Raw genomic sequence first — 19,063 nt, 5'->3', positions numbered from 1 at the left:
AATTGACTAAGTGCTTTTGCGGGCCTTTCTCCAACATCTCCGTCAGGGGTTATCTAATTCTCCTTTAGATCCTGAAGATAGACTCTAGTGTGTTCTGTGTCCTTGTATCAGCTCAGCTGACAGTGTTGTGGAATCAGCCCCAGCTATGTTTGAATGTGTAAAAATACATCCCGAATCATCTAGCCTGTTGGAAATGCTCTGCACATTCTCCAGGGTTTATCTCAGGGTTTACTAGCTGTCCCGGGTCAAGCCATGCACGAGTCACTCCTCACATTTGGGTTTGGTCAATGGAAAGCTGGCTGGTGGCACGCAGGGTAGGGCTGGTCCAGAATGGAGAGCAGTCTGCCTGTCGGTGTGTGACTTCACCCTGCAGACGACACCTCTCACAGAGGAGACAGATCTCATAACAGGATCATTAACCACAGAGCTGGTCGAATAGACTTCATACAACAGGGCAGCACTGAGGGGTGTGCAAGACTTAAGGGCTGTTGCTCAAAACAAATACGGTCCAGATAAAATACATTAAAAGAATTAGGTCTTGAAGTCTGAGTCGTGACTACTCAGTTATCTCATCTGGTAGTCCATTCTACATGACACAGTACACGTGTGTGTGACATACCACACCTCAGTTTGTGTGTGCTCATGTATACATGTGTCTGCCTTCACGCTTCTGAAGGTCAGACGTCAACACTGGGCATCTCCCTCTGTCACTCTCTCCCTTGTGTTGTCCAGCGCCGGGCTTACTGACATCTGCCATGCGGCAGGTTTTTACACAGAGCCTGGGGATCCGAACTCAGATCTTCACGCTTGCACAGCGAGCACTTAACCCACTAAGTGTTCTCCCAGTCATGCTTTAAAATAAGAGCACTGGTGGGCAGTGGATAAGTCCTCACACGCTCCCGGCGTGTCTCCCTCCGAAGGCCAAAGACAGAGTCTGGTCTGACCTCAGAACAGAGGAATCCTTCTCTGGGCATTGTCCGTTTCCTTTCTTCCTCATGGTCTGCCTGTTATTAAATACACTCAGTCCTCAGCTTTGAAATCTGACAAATCTTTTTATGTTTCCCCTTCTCTCGGGCAGTCCTGAGTTGACTTCTAAGTTTACGGGTGACCCAGAGTGATTCTTCTTCCAGGGAGTCAAGGATCCCTAATTAGTAAGAGTGAAGCGGTCCCTCTCCTCTGACGGAGAGCGCACATGGTATTCTTATCTCAGGCATTCCGGCGCAGCGGGGAAATGAGCAGGGCAGGCCCCGGGGTCCATAACAGCAACTCTATAAACAAGTTCCGTTCCTTAACCTCCCTGTGGCGTCGGTGTGCCTGCGGTTGGGGGCAAATGGCCGTTAGCTTTAAGTTGGGGCTTCCTGGCTTTGTGCAGTCTGAGAACCCGCGTGTTCTGCGATTGTGTTTGGGCCGTGTGCATTTCCCAGTTTTTACAGTAGTCTGTTTAAAGGAACGAAGAGGGAAACGTTAAATATTTATTTTGGCTGACAAGATAAATGAAAGCTGCAGTGGGAAGATAATGGGCGAATCTGAAATCTAGGTTTCTTTGTCTTCGAGAACATGCCCATTGTGTGCCTTTGAAAGGATGAGGCAGTAAGTAGATAAACACATCTTATTATGAGGTTGATGATAATGTTTACTCGAAGCCTTTTGCTGGAAAGATCCTAATCGTGAAAGGCAATAGGATTTCTTCACGAAGGTTCATGTCTTTCCCAGAAGGCCAGTGGGCTCAGCGGTAAGAGTTTGTAGAAGATTGTGCATCTGCCGGGTCTGACCAGCAAATGGGCAAGTCTGTAAGTGGCCCCGCTGTCCCCTGGTTCTGATTCCCAGGCAAGTCTCTAAGTGGCCCTGCTGTCCTCTGGTTCTGATTCCCAGGCAAAGTCTCTAAGTGGCCCTGCTGTCCTCTGGTTCTGATTCCCAGGCAAAGTCTCTAAGTGGCCCTGCTGTCCTCTGGTTCTGATTCCCAGGCAAGGTCTGAAATGCATTTGGCTTATCAGGAATGCCTTCCGGCCAGGTACAGACATTGCTCTGTCCCCCATTCTCCTCCAGCTTCAAATCAGCGGAAGTTCCTTTGGTTACCAGCTCCGGGGGCCTGGCTGCCCACGGCAGGCCCGTGGCTGGTGAGCCTGGAGTCCAAGTGGGGACGAGTCCTCTTGTGATGAGGATGCAGGCTGGCACAAGCGCCCTGCCAGCCTCTCAGGAGGGAAACTTCCGCAGGGCTGAATCAGCTGCACTTAAGCCTCTTGGTCAGTGGACCTAATCTTTGCTTGACAATGACCTGGACCTCCAGCATCACTAGTCAGAAAACTTGCCTCTTCTCTGCTCACACAATAGCAGGTACCATACAAAACGGAAGGACAGATTGAAGATTATGATGGGCTGCTAGAGGTGCTCCTACGTGTACATACGTGTAAACATGTATGCACCAAACTAATCGTGCTTAAGGAAAATAGATAGATGGGTAGTGACTGGATTCCTTAGTGGTGCTGGATTGTCAGGCCTCCTTGTACCTTAGGTACAGAGAGTTTGGTGACTACTCCCCTCGTTGTGGGGAGGTAAGAGGAGAAGGCCCAGGACGTAAGAGACAAATGCATCCTTCCTAGGGCCACGGCACACGGCCTTTAGGCCTCGGCAAGGGGCTCTGTGCGTAAAGAGAGGCCTCGGGTGACCTCAGGTAACTGATTGCAGATGGTTGGTGAAGAAGAGGCCAGGACGGAGGGAACGTGCCACCCTGCATGTCAGCTGGAAACCAAGTGGCTTAGAAACAAAGGCTGGGTTCTGGGGAGATCTAGAACCTGGGCAGTTTGCACCAGCCCAGAGAGTAGCAGACCTAAGACGGTCCTTGAGAAGGACTGGGTCTGATAGCCACACGCGTGTCACCATTGGATGGCATGAACACAGAAACAGCCAGTTGAGCAGCCCCGGCTTGTGATTTTCCTTGCCTTTGTCCAGTGGACACAGAACACAGCTGCGCTCTGAGGCAGTGTGCTGCCAATAGGATGATCACGCTGAGCTCCTCCCCTCAGCTCTGACTTGTGATGAGCTGAGAGTTCGATGGTCAGTGCACCCATGAGAGAAGGGTGAGGCATCTCAGATGGGGACTCGGGACACACACTGGAATGACCCGTGGCACCCATGAGAGAAGGGTGAGGCGTCTCATGGGGGACTCGGGACACAGGAATGACCCGAGACACAGAAGGTAGCTCGTGCAATGAATCTAGGACAGGCCTTTGTTCACGTCAGTCTCTCCACACAGAAGGCTTCCGTGCTCCTTCATGGCTCTCCGTATTGGCTTTTCCTTGTCCAGCGCCCACCCAGACTCGACCTACGCTCGGTGCAGTCACGCCATTTTCTGGCCTTGCTGCTTGTTTATCTGCGAGGACTGATTTTATGTTTCTTTTCCTTAGCAGCCTCTGTCCTTCTCCCTCCTGGAGGTGAGAGGAGACAAGCTATTGGAGACACCACGTGGGGTCCTAGACGGGCAGCTTGGGGCACAGGGCTTACACTGTAGCCAAAGCTCCCTCCTTGGCTCTTCCTTGTCTCCCCATGTGGGCCACAGATGTCCATCCAAACGTTCTTCAGCTTCAGCTAGGATGAGCTTGAACTGTCACCAGCCCGAGGCCTCAACCCTTCTTCCTGTTCTGAGCTGGGCACTCGCGTGGACATCAAACCAGCTCTGCCCCCTCCTGGGTCTCTGCTCATGCAGATGAACTGGGAGATGGAGCTGTGCGACCCCTCCTGACCCCAGGCCCTCTTAGACAGTAGGCCACACGTGCAGTAGAGTTCTCTGCGGTGGAAACTTCAGGAAGAGCAGGAGAGTGGGGTGGGGTGGGGCAGATCCACAGTTGCAGCGGATCTGATGGGTTTTGCTTGAATAAAGAAATGGTGCGACCAGGGCATACACATGCTACGTTTGGCTTAGCTTCTGAAGCCTCCGATGCATGCTATGCCATGGCCGCTTGGTCTTTCCTCCTCCTCACCGCGGCTTCCTTTTTATTCAGAATCTTGGAACTGGTTGGTTACCACCCCGAGGAGCTACTTGGCCGCTCTGCCTATGAATTCTACCACGCCCTGGACTCGGAGAACATGACAAAAAGTCACCAGAACTGTGAGTTCCTAGATACCCCGTGTCCTTTCAGTCTGCCCTTGGGGATATGATTAACAAGACATGGCCTTGGTTACTTCCCTACCATCTTGGGTGGCAGATAAGGTAACGTCAAGATGGTCAAGAGCCACCAGCCTATAATGCTTTAATGCAGATTAAGAAAAAACCTCTTGTCCTTGTAGGCGGTTAACATTCTATGCAACCCTCCAGGGCAGCCTTGGCGAGCATCTATAAGTCAGGGTGTAACGAGCTTGGGTCTGCACTAGAGCAGCAAGCACCTCAGCATAGAAGAGGGGTCTGGGAGGTACAGACGAGGGTTGGCTTGTACTGGATCAGTTTCAGTGGTAGAGGAGGATGGGGCTAACCAGAGGACTAGGTGTTGAGAGGAGGCTGCCTGTACAGCACAGTGTAAGCCTGTGGGAAAGCCTGCACAGACAAGGGGTCCTGGAACAGAGCTGTCCAGTAGAGCCTCCATCATGGAAACAGTCTTTGTCTTCATCGGCCACGTGACCCAGGTAGCACTTGTAATGTGCCTGGTGCCCTGAGAAATGTCTTTAAGATTTAAATCATTTAAGTAGCTTGTCCTGGCACGTAGCCACCATATTGGACCGAGTGGTTCTGTAGCTTTCCTTTGGCCAAGTTTCCAATTTAGCCTTCCCATTTGTAGGTGCTCCAGGGTAATTTCTTTGAATACACAAAACCCCTCAACATGTAAGAACCTGGACTTGGCCCTCTGGGGACTAGGGATGGTAGACTTGATCTCTACCCTAAAGAGTCTTCGTTTTGGAAGAATAGGGAGCCTTGCTCATAGCATTGGGGCTACAGTACAAACAGCAGGAATGATAATCTCAGACAGAACTGGATTTGGAAAGGAGATGGTCCAAGCGTAATACCGGAGCAGTCAGGGCTGCTGAAGGATAGGATAGGGCAGGAGGATTCAAATGATAAACATGGAGAAGCTGCCTAGCAGCCATGCTGGCAACCCAGGAAACGGAAGTGCAGCTTTCTCTTCCGAGTTCTGACTCTGTCTACAGTTGGGACAGTTTGCACTCAGCTCACTAACTGAGCAGCAGTTCCAGAAGCTGTGTACAGCATGGTTTTTTCAGAGAGAGGGGGAGGGAGAGAGAGAGATTCTCTTTTAAATTCACCCTTCTGTTTCCTCCCTGGGACCTTGGGTTTCATCTGATCTAATAATACATGGGGGAGGGAGGCTCATTATAGCATCTCAGACACATCTCCCACTATGATCTCTGGCACGAACACAAAAATACCCAAATACGACATCCTAGATCCCAGCCCACTCGGGCCCGGGAGTGTCAGAGGGAGACCAGAACACTCCCAGATGCAGTGACTGTGGCCCAGCCGAAGACTGCAGAGTGTGGCGTCGGCCTCCGCTTGAGGACTCAATGCTTTTGTGCTGCCCAGGGCTTCCCCACTCCCAAGTCCAGTCGGTAGAGACACACAGCCGTCTTCTGCTCAGCTTTGGCCTAGTTCACCAGCTAGTGCCTCTGGGTCTGGCTTCTCTTTTTGGCCTTCTAAGCCTATGGGGTCTGTGAACACAGTGGGGCAGGTACTTTTTAGGTACCTGGGAATTCTTGGAGGACAGTATTGTTCTTTGTCCCCTGAGGAGGGCTGAACTGAAGAAGCGCTGTTAGAGAGCTCACTGGGCACGTGGAAAGGACCTCTCCTCCCTGGTTACAGCTCCCTCATATTTTTGGTTGGATATTGTTTTTACTTAATCCGTGTGTGTGTGTGTGTGTGTGTGTGTGTGTGTGTGTGTGTGTGTGTGTGTGTGTGTGTAAGTGTGTAATAATCCCCCAGCACACTTAAGGATAATTCACAGTCCAAATAGAAAGTGTACAGAGGCCTATATTTAACCAAGAGGCCTACACGAGCGACTCCAAGTCTACATGGGCTGCAAACAAGGCCGTCATCAGCTGTGACAGCAGTCTTCCCACCCAACCTCCCCCTGCAAGTACATTATAGCTCCCCTGCCAAGGTGGGGGGGTTTCCAGTTCACCCATGGGTGTCGCAGTCTGTGCGTGTTTCCCATCAAAATGCCTGGAGAAGCTCAGTCCTCAACCAGATTTAGATAATTGAAAGTCATCATTTCCAAATGGACTAATAATTTATACACTGTTACTCTCAAAGGGGAGGGGCTGGGCAGGTTCCTCTTTGTTGTGCTCTTAGGGAAACAAGATTAAAGGCCATAAAAGGCCTATCTCTCTACCAAGTGGCAGGCCCCTCACCAAGGCTGGCATTAATGAGCTGAATGGAACACTGGTGTGAGTTAGAGGTTACTGATAGATCAGGCCCTCACTTGCAATTATGAGAAATGCAGTTAAAAACCTCTGCTCAGTAAACCTCTTCATGAGAAAGAGTAAGAACATCGAATGTGGTTTGCACTAAGAACTGTCTAAATGAGTTAATCCCAGGATAGAAGTCATGCAAGAATTGTTCCACTGCAGCCAGGTGGCCTCCATGTCACCCAGAAAGGGACAGCATAGAAGACCAAGGTTCCTTCTCTGGCCAAGGAGTCCGTGATGGTTAACAAAGTGGCCTTAGCTGGGTTTTCTTCTCATGGCTCAACATGATGTAGTCGGAGAGGGAGGACCCATTGCCCCTGGAATGAAGACACTGATTATCTAAACCCTGTCACCATCCTGTGCAATGTGAAGCAACCCCAGCCTTCCTGAGTTTCCTGAGTTAAGGCCCTGTCTCTCCTCCTTCCTGCACAGGAGTCCATTTAGAAGATTAGAAGAAGGTAGCATAATTGGGAAAATAACTTGGCTAAGTTTGATAATAAAAACAGTCTTCAGTGTATCATCTAGAAGTTTCACATCTCGTTGCACCCCCATGAAAAAGAAAACCATGTTCACACAAAGGTTCGGACACAGACGCCTCTTGCAGTTTTATTCACAACAACTGAGCGCTCAGACATCCCGGTGAAAGAGTAAACCAGCCGTGGTGTAGCCATCGAAGGGGATACTTCTCTCTAACGAATCACAGAAACACCCACAACCTCAGGAACACGCTGATCAAGTGTAATAAAGCCAGACACACGAATAATCTCCCAGAAGTCTAGAAAGGACAGGAGATAGTGATGGGGAAAGACCAGTAATCATCTGGAATCAGAAGTCAGAACTCGGAGGAGTTTAACATGTGCCTTGGGGCTGGGTCAATGAAGTGTTCGGTGCCTTCGCTGTGGTGATGGCTACTCAGGCGTTTACATTTGTCAAAGCTCATCGCGTTGTATACATAAAATGCTCACCTTTCCATGGAAGGTAAATTAAAATCCAATAAAGCTTGTTTTGGAGAGGCAAATAAACACGCAAATGAGAATCTAATCCAGACCCTCAAGTCTGAGACCATGCAAGAAGGCAGTATATTCAGCCAAAGGACACCTTGAGGGCTGCAGTCACCTCAGGGGAGAAACAGGAGTTTCACGTACTAGTGATAATCCACACCTTGCTTGTCAAGCAAGGCACTGCACACAGGTAATTCTCCATCCCGCCCTTGCTGCTGCCTGTTGAGATTTTCGAGCAGGTAAGATGTGTCAAGGCAGAAGGATTGATCGGCATGACTTTGAACAAGGCTGTCCCTCTACTCTGCAGGACTGATGAATAGGGAGGTGGCCCACAAGCCAACTAGAAGACCTAAGGAGACTGTCTACCAGGAGCTATTCATCATAGAACCCCGGGAGACACTGCCCTAAACAATTCCTAGTAACGTAACTGGCACAGCATCTAAGCACTGGGCGTCGATAGCTTGTGGAAGAGGAGGTTTCTAAACAGTGTTTGTGTAGCGGATAAGACAGGCAAACAGCGGTGGCATCCTGGACGGTTAGCGATGACAGTGATGGACCTTACCATTATTCTCAATACTGTGTTTTGCAGAAGAGGAAACCACACCAGGATTGTTCCTTCCCCAAGTCCCCAAGCCAGCAAGACTTCTTGCTCCTCCCACAATCCCTCTCCCTGGTTCTCTGTGACCTGGGCATTTCTGGGCTGCAGCTCTGAACAATGAATCCCCAAGGGTTGAAAGTCAGTGGACAGTTTAAGAAGCTAGCAGACATTTCTAAAGTCAGCAGAGCTGATTCTTAAGAGCTCTTTTAACAAAAATGAAAAATGCGTTCGGAAATGGAGAAGAGGACAAACTAGTGTGTGGACGCCGCCCCCCCTTGGTGTTTTTAGACTGCGAGTGGACTACTTAGAACAACCCAGAAGAGCAAAGAAACTCCAAGCTGGCAGTCTCGCTGGGCAGTCGGCAAGTTTAAAGACCCTCCAGTGGCTGAGAAGGAGGCGGAGGAGGCTACTGGCCCCGAGTTAACAGTACAAGGCCTTTCCTTACCCCAGCTGAATAGTTCGGTAGTTCTCTCGTACCGTCTCTGGCCCCTATGGTAGCAGACCTAACAGATGACACTGAAAGTTCAAGGGACACAAGGTTTAAAAAAAAACCTCAGCTGGGTTCTTGTGGCACAACTCTTGAGTTGAGTCCCTGTTATTCAGGAGGCTAAGGCAGAATTGCTTAAGGCCTGCCTAGGCTTCAGAGTGAGTTCGAGGACAGCCTGACGACTGAGACCTTGCATCAAAATAAGAACATAAGGGCTGGTGCTGGAGCTCCCTGGGAGAGCACTCGTCTAGCTCTGTTATGTCCAACGGCCCTGTGGTCCACCTTCCAGATGCTGTCTACCACCTGCAGGTGGTGAACGCAGTAGGGTGCTGCACCCTGGTTGCTTTCAACTGAACTGACTGGGGGTCACTCCTGCACGGGGCAGGCAGTATCTGCTTTTCCTCAAACCTCATCTCCTATTCCTGTTTTTGAAATGAAGAGTTGGGTGAAATGATCTCCCCCTCCCCCATGCTCCCACCCTGGTTCTCTCTTCCTGCCTCTCTGGCAGCTCTGTGCATCCGACAGGGGACGCTTCCTATGGGATCTGTGGGTGCTGTGCTCGGCCCCCCCCACCTCTCTTACCTCTGGCTCCTTTCTTTCCTAGTGTGCACCAAGGGGCAAGTGGTGTCTGGCCAGTACCGGATGCTGGCCAAACATGGAGGATATGTGTGGTTGGAGACCCAGGGGACCGTCGTCTACAACCCCCGCAACCTGCAGCCCCAGTGTATCATGTGTGTCAACTATGTCCTGAGGTGAGTCTGGGAGGGTGCAGCCCGCCTCTCAGGACCCTGGGCAGGACCTCCACATGCTGCCCGTGGTGCGAACCCTTCTAACTGGGAGGCTTTCCATGGAGATCTTAGGGACAGCGTTCTAGACCTTCCTTTCCGTTTGTCAGCTATGGTATCATGTCTCTGACTTGTGCCAAGTGGGAGAAGATTCCATACAGTAATACTCGATGTCGTGTGAATGGGAGACAAGGCTCTCCTGAGTGAGCTTTTGGGGGGAGAGGTGGATCTTAAGCTCCCCTTCCCCCACCACTGGAAAGACTGTGAGAGGCTGCCATTGATTCTATGAAAGAAACTGACATAGGAACCCAGGACTCTTGTGTACCTACAACTCGACCACAGGCAGCAAACAGCCCAGACCGAGGTTCCTCGCAATTTCCCTGCTTCTCTGGCTCACAGAATTTGAGTGTGAGGGTCTGTCCAAAACACCAGCAGTGTCTCTGCCTGTCTCTTCTCGGAGAGGCTTAACTGTCAGGCTTCTGACACATCTGGGGGTGAGCCAAGACTCTTGTTAAAAGACGCAGATGCCCTGAACAGCTCTCTCCTCCCATCAGTGAGATAGAGAAGAACGACGTGGTGTTCTCCATGGACCAGACTGAATCCTTGTTCAAGCCGCACCTGATGGCCATGAACAGCATCTTTGACAGCAGTGATGATGTGGCCGTATCCGAGAAGAGCAACTACCTGTTCACCAAACTGAAGGAGGAACCAGAGGAGCTGGCCCAGCTGGCCCCCACCCCAGGAGATGCTATTATTTCTCTGGACTTCGGTGGGTACTTCCTAGCCCTGGTTGAATCCTGGAACCCTCTTAGACTGGGGGACAGTTCTTGTTATGACAAGCCTCCCTGGCCATGGCTTCCCTAAACCACAGATGCATTCGGGCTTTACCCATGGGCTGAACACTTTTCATGGCCAGGCTCTGCTAGGCAGGAAAGAAGCACAAGGTCGTGGCCACTGAGTTCTAAGTCCTCATGAAGGGTAAAGAGGTACACAAGGACAGGGTTCCCCCTTGAGGAGTCCATTCTCTCTGGCTGTGAGAGTCTGAGTCAAGTCAGGTATCTCAAAGAGCACCCTCTAACTTAGGTGAATAATGTCGGAATAATGCCAGAAACAGCAGGGGAGAGAAGACTGAGGGCCAGGATGAAGCCCTCAGAGGCATTAGAATGTCTGCCCCTCTTCCTGGAAGAGAAGTCCTTGTGGTTCAGGCAGAGTTCTGAGCTCTGCTCCAACCGCTTGAACTAGACAGGGAAAGGCCTCTTCCCTTGTGCACTCTCTCCAGCCCAACTGTGACTGCTCCCCTTTGCCCACGTGTGACCCCAGCTTTGACATGTGCATTTGAGAGGCCACAGGAAAACTGACACCTCAGAGAATCATAAAGGGCACTGAGCCCTCTTGCATGAGATAACCTTGTAACCCCCGACTCTGTGGTGATACTAAGGCAAACGGCCCCATTCTCCCCTGGTAACTTCCTTCTCTCTGTTCTGGAATGCTCTGCAGGAAGCCAGAACTTTGATGAGTCCTCGGCCTATGGCAAGGCCGTCCTTCCCCCAGGCCAGCCGTGGGCCACGGAGCTGAGGAGCCACAGTGCCCAGAGTGAGTCCAGGAGCCTGCCGGCCTTCACCGTGCCCCAGGCAGGCTCCCCAGGGAATGCCACACCCAGCGCCACAAGCAGCAGCAGCTGCTCCACGGTGAGCCCCCCGCCCCCCAGGAGAACACGAAGGGCGGGTGGGCCCCTCATGCTCCGCTGTCAGATGACTAGACAGACACCCTGAGAAGCACTGTCTCCCTCTGGTTGTTACACTCCTGACAGACACTAGACACTCTTAGCGTCTGCCCTCCACCCCATCCATGCCGTGACACACGATCAGAGCAAGAACCTAGGCTGATCCCTGCAGACAGAAGCTTCGGCCACAGAGCCCTGTTGGCCTCAAGACACCTAGGACAGCGGTTCTCAACCTGTGTTACACAACCCCTTTGATGGGGAGAACTGGGCAAGCCATTGGAGGGCTGCCTAGATCATCAGAAAACACAGATATTTACATTATAATCCATAACAGCAAACTTACAGTTATGAGTAGTGAGGAAAATACTTTTATGGTTGGGGTCACCACAACACGAGGAACTGAGGGGCCGCAGCGGATGCAGCGTCAGGGGAGTTAAGAACCACTGTTCCAGGAAGTGATCCAAGCATCTCATAGGGAGAGACTAAGGTTCAGAGAGGTTGGTGGATGGGCCTACTTCACATAGCTCATAAACAGTCGTCCCCTTCATAGAGGCTGGTTGGGATGAGGCAGAGTGAGTAGAGAAACGTGCTTGTCTGTTCTCACTGGACTTCCGCTCCCTCCTGGTTTCCAGCCCAGCAGCCCTGAGGATTACTACTCATCTCTGGAGAATCACTTGAAGATCGAAGTAATCGAGAAGCTCTTCGCCATGGACACCGAGGCGAAGGACCAGTGCAGTACCCAGGTGGGCCCTGCGGGAGGGCGATGAGGGTTCCTCTGCAGAGACCCCTGGGTGCTGTGCAAAGCTTGGGGGGGGGGCAGGCGGCTTGTGAGCACCCCGTCCTCCTACCGTTTCACTGTTCAGCCCTGTGCTTCTGTTGAACTGTCAACCACATCTCCTCCTTACTTGGTCAACTGTCGTCACACTCCTGCCAAACCTCAGCCACAGTAAACTTAGGAGGAGGCTACTCCAAACGTTTCAGTCGTGTTCTTGCCCGCAGTGTAAGCGGTAGAAGTGGGTGGACGAGCAGCTCTCCAGGGGCAATCCTCAGACCTCCAGGGGCAATCCTCAGACCTCCAGGGGCAATCCTCAGACCTCCAGGGGCAATCCTCAGACCTCCAGGGGCAATCCTCAGACCTCCAGGGGCAATCCTCAGACCTCCAGGGGCAATCCTCAGACCTCCAGGGGCAATCCTCAGACCTCCAGGGGCAATCCTCAGACCTCTGTTAGTCTCAGACTGAGTTCTCCACCCTAGCTTCCACATTGTTTCTAAGTGCGTTGCCTTATCCTATCCTGCAAAGCCTCTCACTGTTTCTGTGCATGTCTGTTTTCCTGTGACAGTGCCTGTGACACTTCTTAGGGCAAGCAGGCAGACTGGCTTTGGTACCAGTCTTGGGTACAAAGGTCTATCCACAGCGAGGGGTCGTTTGCTGACCGCAGCTGCAGTGTGTGTCTTCGCTTAGGAGCGTCCTGTTGTAACCATGGGGGTCTCTGAGTATCTGCTGGTGAGAATGGCAGTCCCTTCACAGGGCCTGTGAGGGAGATGAAGATTAGCTGCTCCCCGTCCCAGGAGCTCAAGTGTGGCAAGAGTAGGATGAAGGGGAGCCCGTGCGACAGAGGCAGGGAGCCTGCCTGGCTGAGGGAAAGAGAAGGCACTGTACAGGATGAAGGGAGAAACACAAGGAGAAGGTTATATCCCAACAGAAATTCTCGTGTCCTCCATGGCAAATCTGAGCATCTCCAGCAGAGGTGTTTAGATGGGGGACTGACAGTTTGAAAAGGCTTGGGCGGACGTGGCTGGGCCAGCCACTATCCGCTTTTGCTCTGTTTCCTCAGACGGACTTCAATGAACTGGACTTGGAGACCCTGGCACCCTACATCCCTATGGATGGCGAGGACTTCCAGCTCAGTCCCATCTGCCCGGAGGAGCCACTCATGCCGGAGAGCCCCCAGCCCAACCCCCAGCACTGTTTCAGTACTATGTCAAGCATCTTTCAGCCGCTCACCCCGGGGGCCAGCCACGGCCCCTTCTTCCTTGACAAGTACCCGCAGCAGTTGGAAAGCCGGAAGACGGAGGCCGAGCACTGGCCCACGTCTTCCATCTTCTTTGATGCTGGGAGCAAAGGGTCCCTGCCCCCATGCTGTGGCCAGGCCAGCACCCCTCTCTCCTCTATGGGGGGCAGATCTAACACTCAGTGGCCCCCAGATCCACCATTACATTTTGGCCCTACGAAGTGGTCTGTGGGCAATCAGAGCGCTGAACCCCTGGGGCCTCTGCCACTGGGGACCTCGCAGTTGGAGCCTCCCAGCACCCCGCCTCATGTCTCCATGTTCAAGATGAGGTCAGTGACAGATGTCTGGCTGGCGGGGACATACGGGGCAGGGAGGGTACATGCACACACTCGTTAGTTGAAGCTTCAGGGTCCCACATAGGCTTCCTGCCCGACCATATCCCCTCATTGTGTAGGCAGCCGGCACTTGTCCTAGCCTTCCTCTGATATGTAAGAACCAGAGCCCAGAAGAAAGGAGAAAGGGCTGTCTTAGTGCCCCCAACCTGATGGCTGTCTACCTTTGGATCATGTACGGGCCTCGAGCCCCAAAGTCCTTTGCAGACTTGCCAACGCCAACAGAAGAGAGCGGGGCTTTCTTACCTGGGGCTCATCTTTGGGCACAGATAGGTATTATCGTCTTCTACCCATAGTCCTGTGCTTTCTACCTGGCCAGGCTCCTGCCCAGAGCCTCTGGGGATGCGCACAGGCACCTGCGTCTCCTGTCTTCCCAGTAAGGGACAATCCCAGGAGCTGGTGTGTATTGTCTATAGCACGTACCCTTTGTAGAGCACCCCAGAGGGGCCTCTGCATGGGAGGCATAGATCCTTGTAGAGACTGCTGTCATCTAGCTGGGCAGGACCAGGGTGTCCAGGAGTGTGGAGAAAGGTACAGGCAACTGAACTCTTGAGCATCTTACAGAAGGAAAAGCCGGACTGCGGCTGCTCAACCCTTTGGCACTCTGCCCTCTGGGCCCATGACTTGTCGACTTGTCGTAGTCAGAAGTATTGGATCCTGGGGAAGACAGCAGGCAGCGGGAGGCTCTAGACTCCTCACACCCGCTCTCCTCTCTTGGCCTTGGCAGGTCTGCAAAGGACTTTGGGGCTCGAGGCCCGTACATGATGAGCCCGGCCATGATAGCCCTGTCCAACAAGCTGAAGCTGAAGCGCCAGCTGGACTACGAGGAGCCAGCCTTCCAAGACACGAGTGGGGTAAGCCATGGTGAAGGAACACCCGGGCGTCACAGCCTGCGGGCAGATGAGGCTGGGGCAGAGATGCAGACCGCTCTGGTGGTGAGCACTGCCGTGCCCGCCGGGTCTGCGAGGTACCCCACTCCACACGCGGGGCTCACTTTCCCCAACCTCACGTCACATCTGCAGGGGGACCCTCCAGGTACCAGCAGTTCACACTTGATGTGGAAACGAATGAAGAGCCTCATGGGCGGGACCTGTCCTTTGATGCCTGACAAGACTGTCAGTGCAAGCATGGCTCCTGGTAAGCAGGCCTGGCCCAAGGGTCTGATGGAGGGTCGAGGACTCAGGGCCCCTTCCCTGAGCCTTGTCAGAATGGATTATATCCAGGCCATAAGCAGGCTCCAGGTTCTGAGACCTTTGCATGAAAAAGAAAGCAGGCTGAGAGCTACTGTCTGTCCTAACAACAGCCCCAGATTCACTCTCTGGCTTGGATCCTCCAGATGAATTCACCCAAAAATCCATGAGAGGCCTGGGCCAGCCACTGAGACACCTGCCACCTTCCCAGCCACCATCTACCAGGAGCCCAGGAGAGAACGCCAAGAGTGGGTTCCCACCACAGTGCTATGCCTCCCCGTTCCAGGACTACAGTCCCCCGGGAGCTCAAAAGGGGTCAGGTGAGTGCTTTGGAGCTCACACCATATCCAGGGTCTGATGCGCTGACTGACCAGGGAACTGGGAGGCAGCTCAGCACTTGGACGGAGGACTGCCGGCCTTCAGAGCCTCCGCTCAGGTCTGAGGCAACTGGTTACAGTTCCTAGGGCTCTTCATCCAGTGAATGAGGGTGCTTCAGCCAGGACCAAGTCTCTTCTTTATCGCAGAGCCTGCGTGGTACCAGGCCCAAGACACATCTGACAATGACTTGGTCAAAGAATCCCTGGAAGGGTACAGGCCCCTCACTGAGAACCTGACGTGAGAGAGGGGGGGAGGCAGGAGGGAGAGGGAGAGAGAGAGTACAGGGCAGAGTACAGTTACTCCTGGCCAAGCAGTCCCCTGGGGCATGTCTACAGCCCCAACACCACCTCAGGCTGGGGAGGCTTGGGGAGAAGGAAATGGCTAGTGTGGCAAAGGGCTGTGAGGGACTTCAGATCAAGACAAACTTGCTGCTCTGGGAAGGTGTGCTGGAAGGCTCGAGAAGGAATCTTCCAGTGGTCTGTCAGGTCAGGTCTAGGCTCTCGATACCACAAGACTAAGAGGCCATGCCTTTTCCTCAGCTGCTCGTTGCCTGAAGTGTACACACACACCAGCTTCCTCTGAGAGCTAGCACAGGGGACTCACTGATGGGAGGGGACCCTGGTGACACGGAGGGCTCAGCTGTTGCCACTGAAGCACACACACGTGTTCCCACAGGTGCCTCTGCTCCGCATAGACAATTTATGGTTTGAGGAAGAAAATCCCAGAGCTTTGTCTACAGTAGTAGAGTTGGGGGAAATTTATAGTGGTGTTCTTGGAATTCTGTCCGTGGAACCGCAAAGCCCCACCCCCATCCCCCACGCCCCCACCCCGGCTTGATATTCCAGTCCTGCTGTTTACCAGCAGGTGGGCTGTCGAGTCAGAAGACTTAAAGAGAAATTTTAAAGTTTAAAGAGAGAACCACACATCACTCTCCCCGGTGTACACATCTGGTCAGCCGTAGTCAGCAAATGAAAAAGAAAGCAGGCTTCCGCAGCTGTTGAAACCGAAACAAAACTAATTTCAACTTAGATCATTTCTGCCCGTAGTTTGAAAGCAGGGGTGAACTTAACAAGGGGCGAGTCGTATGTTTGTAGGAGTGCAGGCAGCAGGGGGAAGGGTGGACTCCAGAAGGGAGAGGCCACTAGGACCGAGCTCTGTCTCTAAACCGAGAGAACCCTGCTGTTGATCCAGTCATCCTTGGATCTCAGAACCACTGTGATACGTTCTCTTCTGACTCCGTCCTCTCCACAGGGAGTGGAGCCCAGGGTGAGGGGGCCGCTGCACCTGAAGTGGCCAGAAGCTGGAGACACAGTTGTTTGCGTGAACGCCCTCCTCCCTGGTCATCCACAGTGGAGTAGGTACCGTGCTGGTCCCTTACAACACCCTCCTCTCTCCTCCTTTCAGGAGTGGCAAGTCGACTGCTGGGGCCATCGTTCGAGCCTTACCTGCTGCCGGAACTGACCAGATATGACTGTGAGGTGAACGTCCCGGTGCCTGGAAGCTCTACACTCCTGCAGGGGAGAGACCTTCTCAGAGCTCTGGACCAGGCCACCTGAGCCAGGGCCCCTGGCCGGGCATGTCCCTGCCCAGCCATCTCGTCCTGCCAGCTTCACTTCCGTCTGTGTTGCAATTAGGTATCTCTAACACCAGCACACTTCTTACGAGATGTACTCGCCTGGCCTACTGGCCAGGTCACCAAGCCGTGGCCTTTATCTGACATGCTCACTTTACTCTCCATGTTTTAAAAACACATGGCTGTTTTACCTGCTATGTTTTACTGTTGATGAAAGCGTGCTGAAATTTTATAAGATCTCTCCCTCCCTCCCTCGAATTACTTCTAATTTATATTCCCCAAAGGTTTCTCTTTCACATTCAGTATCCATTCTAACACGCATGGTGGCTGTCGTCTCTCCTTAGGGAGGCTTTGGCTTCGTTCAACTAAAGTGTTCTTGTCCTTGTTGCCAAAGAGAAAGGATTTTGCTTTCTAAGCTCCGCCGTGGGTTCTCCCTCTTCCTACCCCCCTCCGCCCCACACATATTGTAAAATTTAATGTTTTTAAGGCCAACCTTTGCTCCAGTTTTCATACAACTTATGTAAGGGGCAAAAAAGCGATGTGAAGGGTCAGCTCTAGGGCTACCTGTGAAGCCACTTGGTGACACTTACACGGTGGCGTTCCTAAGCCGTTTGTCCCCCATCTCACCCCGGGGTCCAGTGGATTTGTGTTTTTACTCAAAAGCAACACTGAGTTTTGTTTTGCTTTGTTTTTTAAAGAAAAAGGAAAATTTATATCTGGGTTTAGTGTTTATCATATATGGGTACTTTATAATATCTAAAAGCTTAGAAATGGAATCCTACTCACAAAAATCACTTCTTTAAGATCTTTTACGGCTGTTAACTTTATTCTCAGTGTTCTGGACACTGTATCCTGTGTAGTACTCCCACGGGCCTGTACTAACCGTCACGGATCTCTCTCTCTCTCTCTCTCTCTCTCTCTCTCTCTCTCTCTCTCTCTCTCTCTCTCTCTCTCTCTCTCTCTCTCTCTCTCTCTCTCTCTCTGTCTCTCTCTCTCTCTCTCTCTGACCTTTTGCTTTTGTGATATGCCATCGGTGTGACAAACAGTCCCAGGAGTGAAGTCATTAAGGGGGAAGGAACATTGCAAGCTATCCTCTCTCCTCGTGTTCTCTGTGTCTTACGTATGTGCGTGCTGTTGCTGCGTGAGGGCTCTGACGTCGGCGCGTCGGCGCGTCCTGGGCGGGAAGGAAGCGCTTTCGCTTTTTCTCAGGCGGTGTTGCTAGCCCTTCAAGTGCACTGAGCTGTGTGACTGCCAGTCTCTCTCACAAGGCACATTTGGGTGTTTCCTCGGCTACCATGAAATGGTTCTATCGGGAATTCACAAGGCAAGGAGGAATCACAAGTGCAGTGACCCCGGTCCTTGGAGCTAAACTGGGAGAGGATGCCAGGTGGAGGGTAGCAGGTCTGACCAGCCCTACGCCCTGCCACAAATCAGAGTTCGCAGGGCAAATGACCCTGCACAGCCACGGTGCAGCGCCCCCTGCTGGCGAGCGGCGGGCAGCCCTCCAGGGACAGCCTCTAGCTGAGGTCAGTCACGTGAAGTGACATGAACAGGTAGAAAGCACTGAAAATGGTGTTCCAAGAGCACTTTGTAACTCACTGAGGGGGAGGGGAAGCACCTTTTGGGTTTGTGATACCAATCAACATAAGCTGTTGTTGACTAGGGTACAATAAAACTTTTCAGTACACACGAAGCCTGTCAGGCAAGAGTGCAGTGAGCCTAAGGGACTTACTGCTCAAACCAAAAATTAACTTTGAAAGTCAATCTACCTGAAATTACCTAGGCATGGTGTTGTCCACGTCGCACATCAGTGCACAGTGTGGCCTGACGCACACGGTGATGGAACTTGAAGGGTTACTGACGTGCAAACGCTGGTATTTGATTTCCTGTGTTGTTGCCTCAGCATTAAAGGCATTTGTTTCCCTTTGCGGTCTTACTAAAACACTCTGAGAACTATTCCGAGTTTCATAGTAATCTTTCCTGTCCATGTAACAACTTCATGACCGTTGCTGCATTGTCCAATTCCTACTGACGACATTATAACTGTACGGGCTTAACTTTATAAGGAAATGTATTTTGACACTGATATCTTATTAAAGTATTCTGATCCTATACCGCTTGCGCCTCCTGTTTCCTGTGAATTTATCATGGGCTGTGACAAGGGAAAATAAGCTTATTCAATAGCGCACAGAAGTGAACTTGGGAACTGAGTTGCACCGGATTGAGACCACCCCACAGAAAGTCTGGTGAAGGAAGGAAGGAAGACATTTGTGCCTGACAGTTGCCTAGGCACAGAAGTCATATCATATGCTATCTTATATATTTCTGTAGCTACTCTTTGTCTAGCTAAGGCCCTTTCTCTGCATGCTGGGAGAGAAGGGAAGAAGCCATGGTCTCTCCCTTCAGAGACCCACACGAGGCACTAAGGTTCCATGTGTGCCCAGCAGAGGTTCCAAGGAGAAGAGCATCCTGGGCCAAAGTCAGGCAGGGCATCAGTGTGGAGTCAAGGTCTTCCT

The 19,063-nt window shown here is 52.1% G+C and overlaps 1 protein-coding gene across 1 annotated transcript in view; it reads left to right on the top strand.

Moving 5' to 3' along the window:
- Positions 1-18,659, top strand: part of Epas1 (endothelial PAS domain protein 1) — a 79,504-nt gene extending 60,845 nt beyond the window's left edge. The window contains exons 7-16 of the mRNA XM_032908729.1: positions 3,999-4,105; positions 9,099-9,246; positions 9,834-10,048; positions 10,777-10,967; positions 11,635-11,745; positions 12,838-13,343; positions 14,134-14,260; positions 14,429-14,543; positions 14,743-14,916; positions 16,379-18,659. Of these exons, the coding sequence (XP_032764620.1) occupies positions 3,999-4,105; positions 9,099-9,246; positions 9,834-10,048; positions 10,777-10,967; positions 11,635-11,745; positions 12,838-13,343; positions 14,134-14,260; positions 14,429-14,543; positions 14,743-14,916; positions 16,379-16,530 (1,846 nt within the window). The 3' untranslated portion in view covers positions 16,531-18,659. The remainder of the gene's footprint in view (positions 1-3,998; positions 4,106-9,098; positions 9,247-9,833; positions 10,049-10,776; positions 10,968-11,634; positions 11,746-12,837; positions 13,344-14,133; positions 14,261-14,428; positions 14,544-14,742; positions 14,917-16,378) is intronic.
- The last annotated feature ends 404 nt before the right edge of the window (positions 18,660-19,063 follow it).

Source organism: Rattus rattus, chromosome 7 (assembly GCF_011064425.1).
Source record: "Rattus rattus isolate New Zealand chromosome 7, Rrattus_CSIRO_v1, whole genome shotgun sequence".
NCBI lineage: Eukaryota > Metazoa > Chordata > Mammalia > Rodentia > Muridae > Rattus > Rattus rattus.
This window is presented reverse-complemented; position numbering and strand designations above follow the sequence as displayed.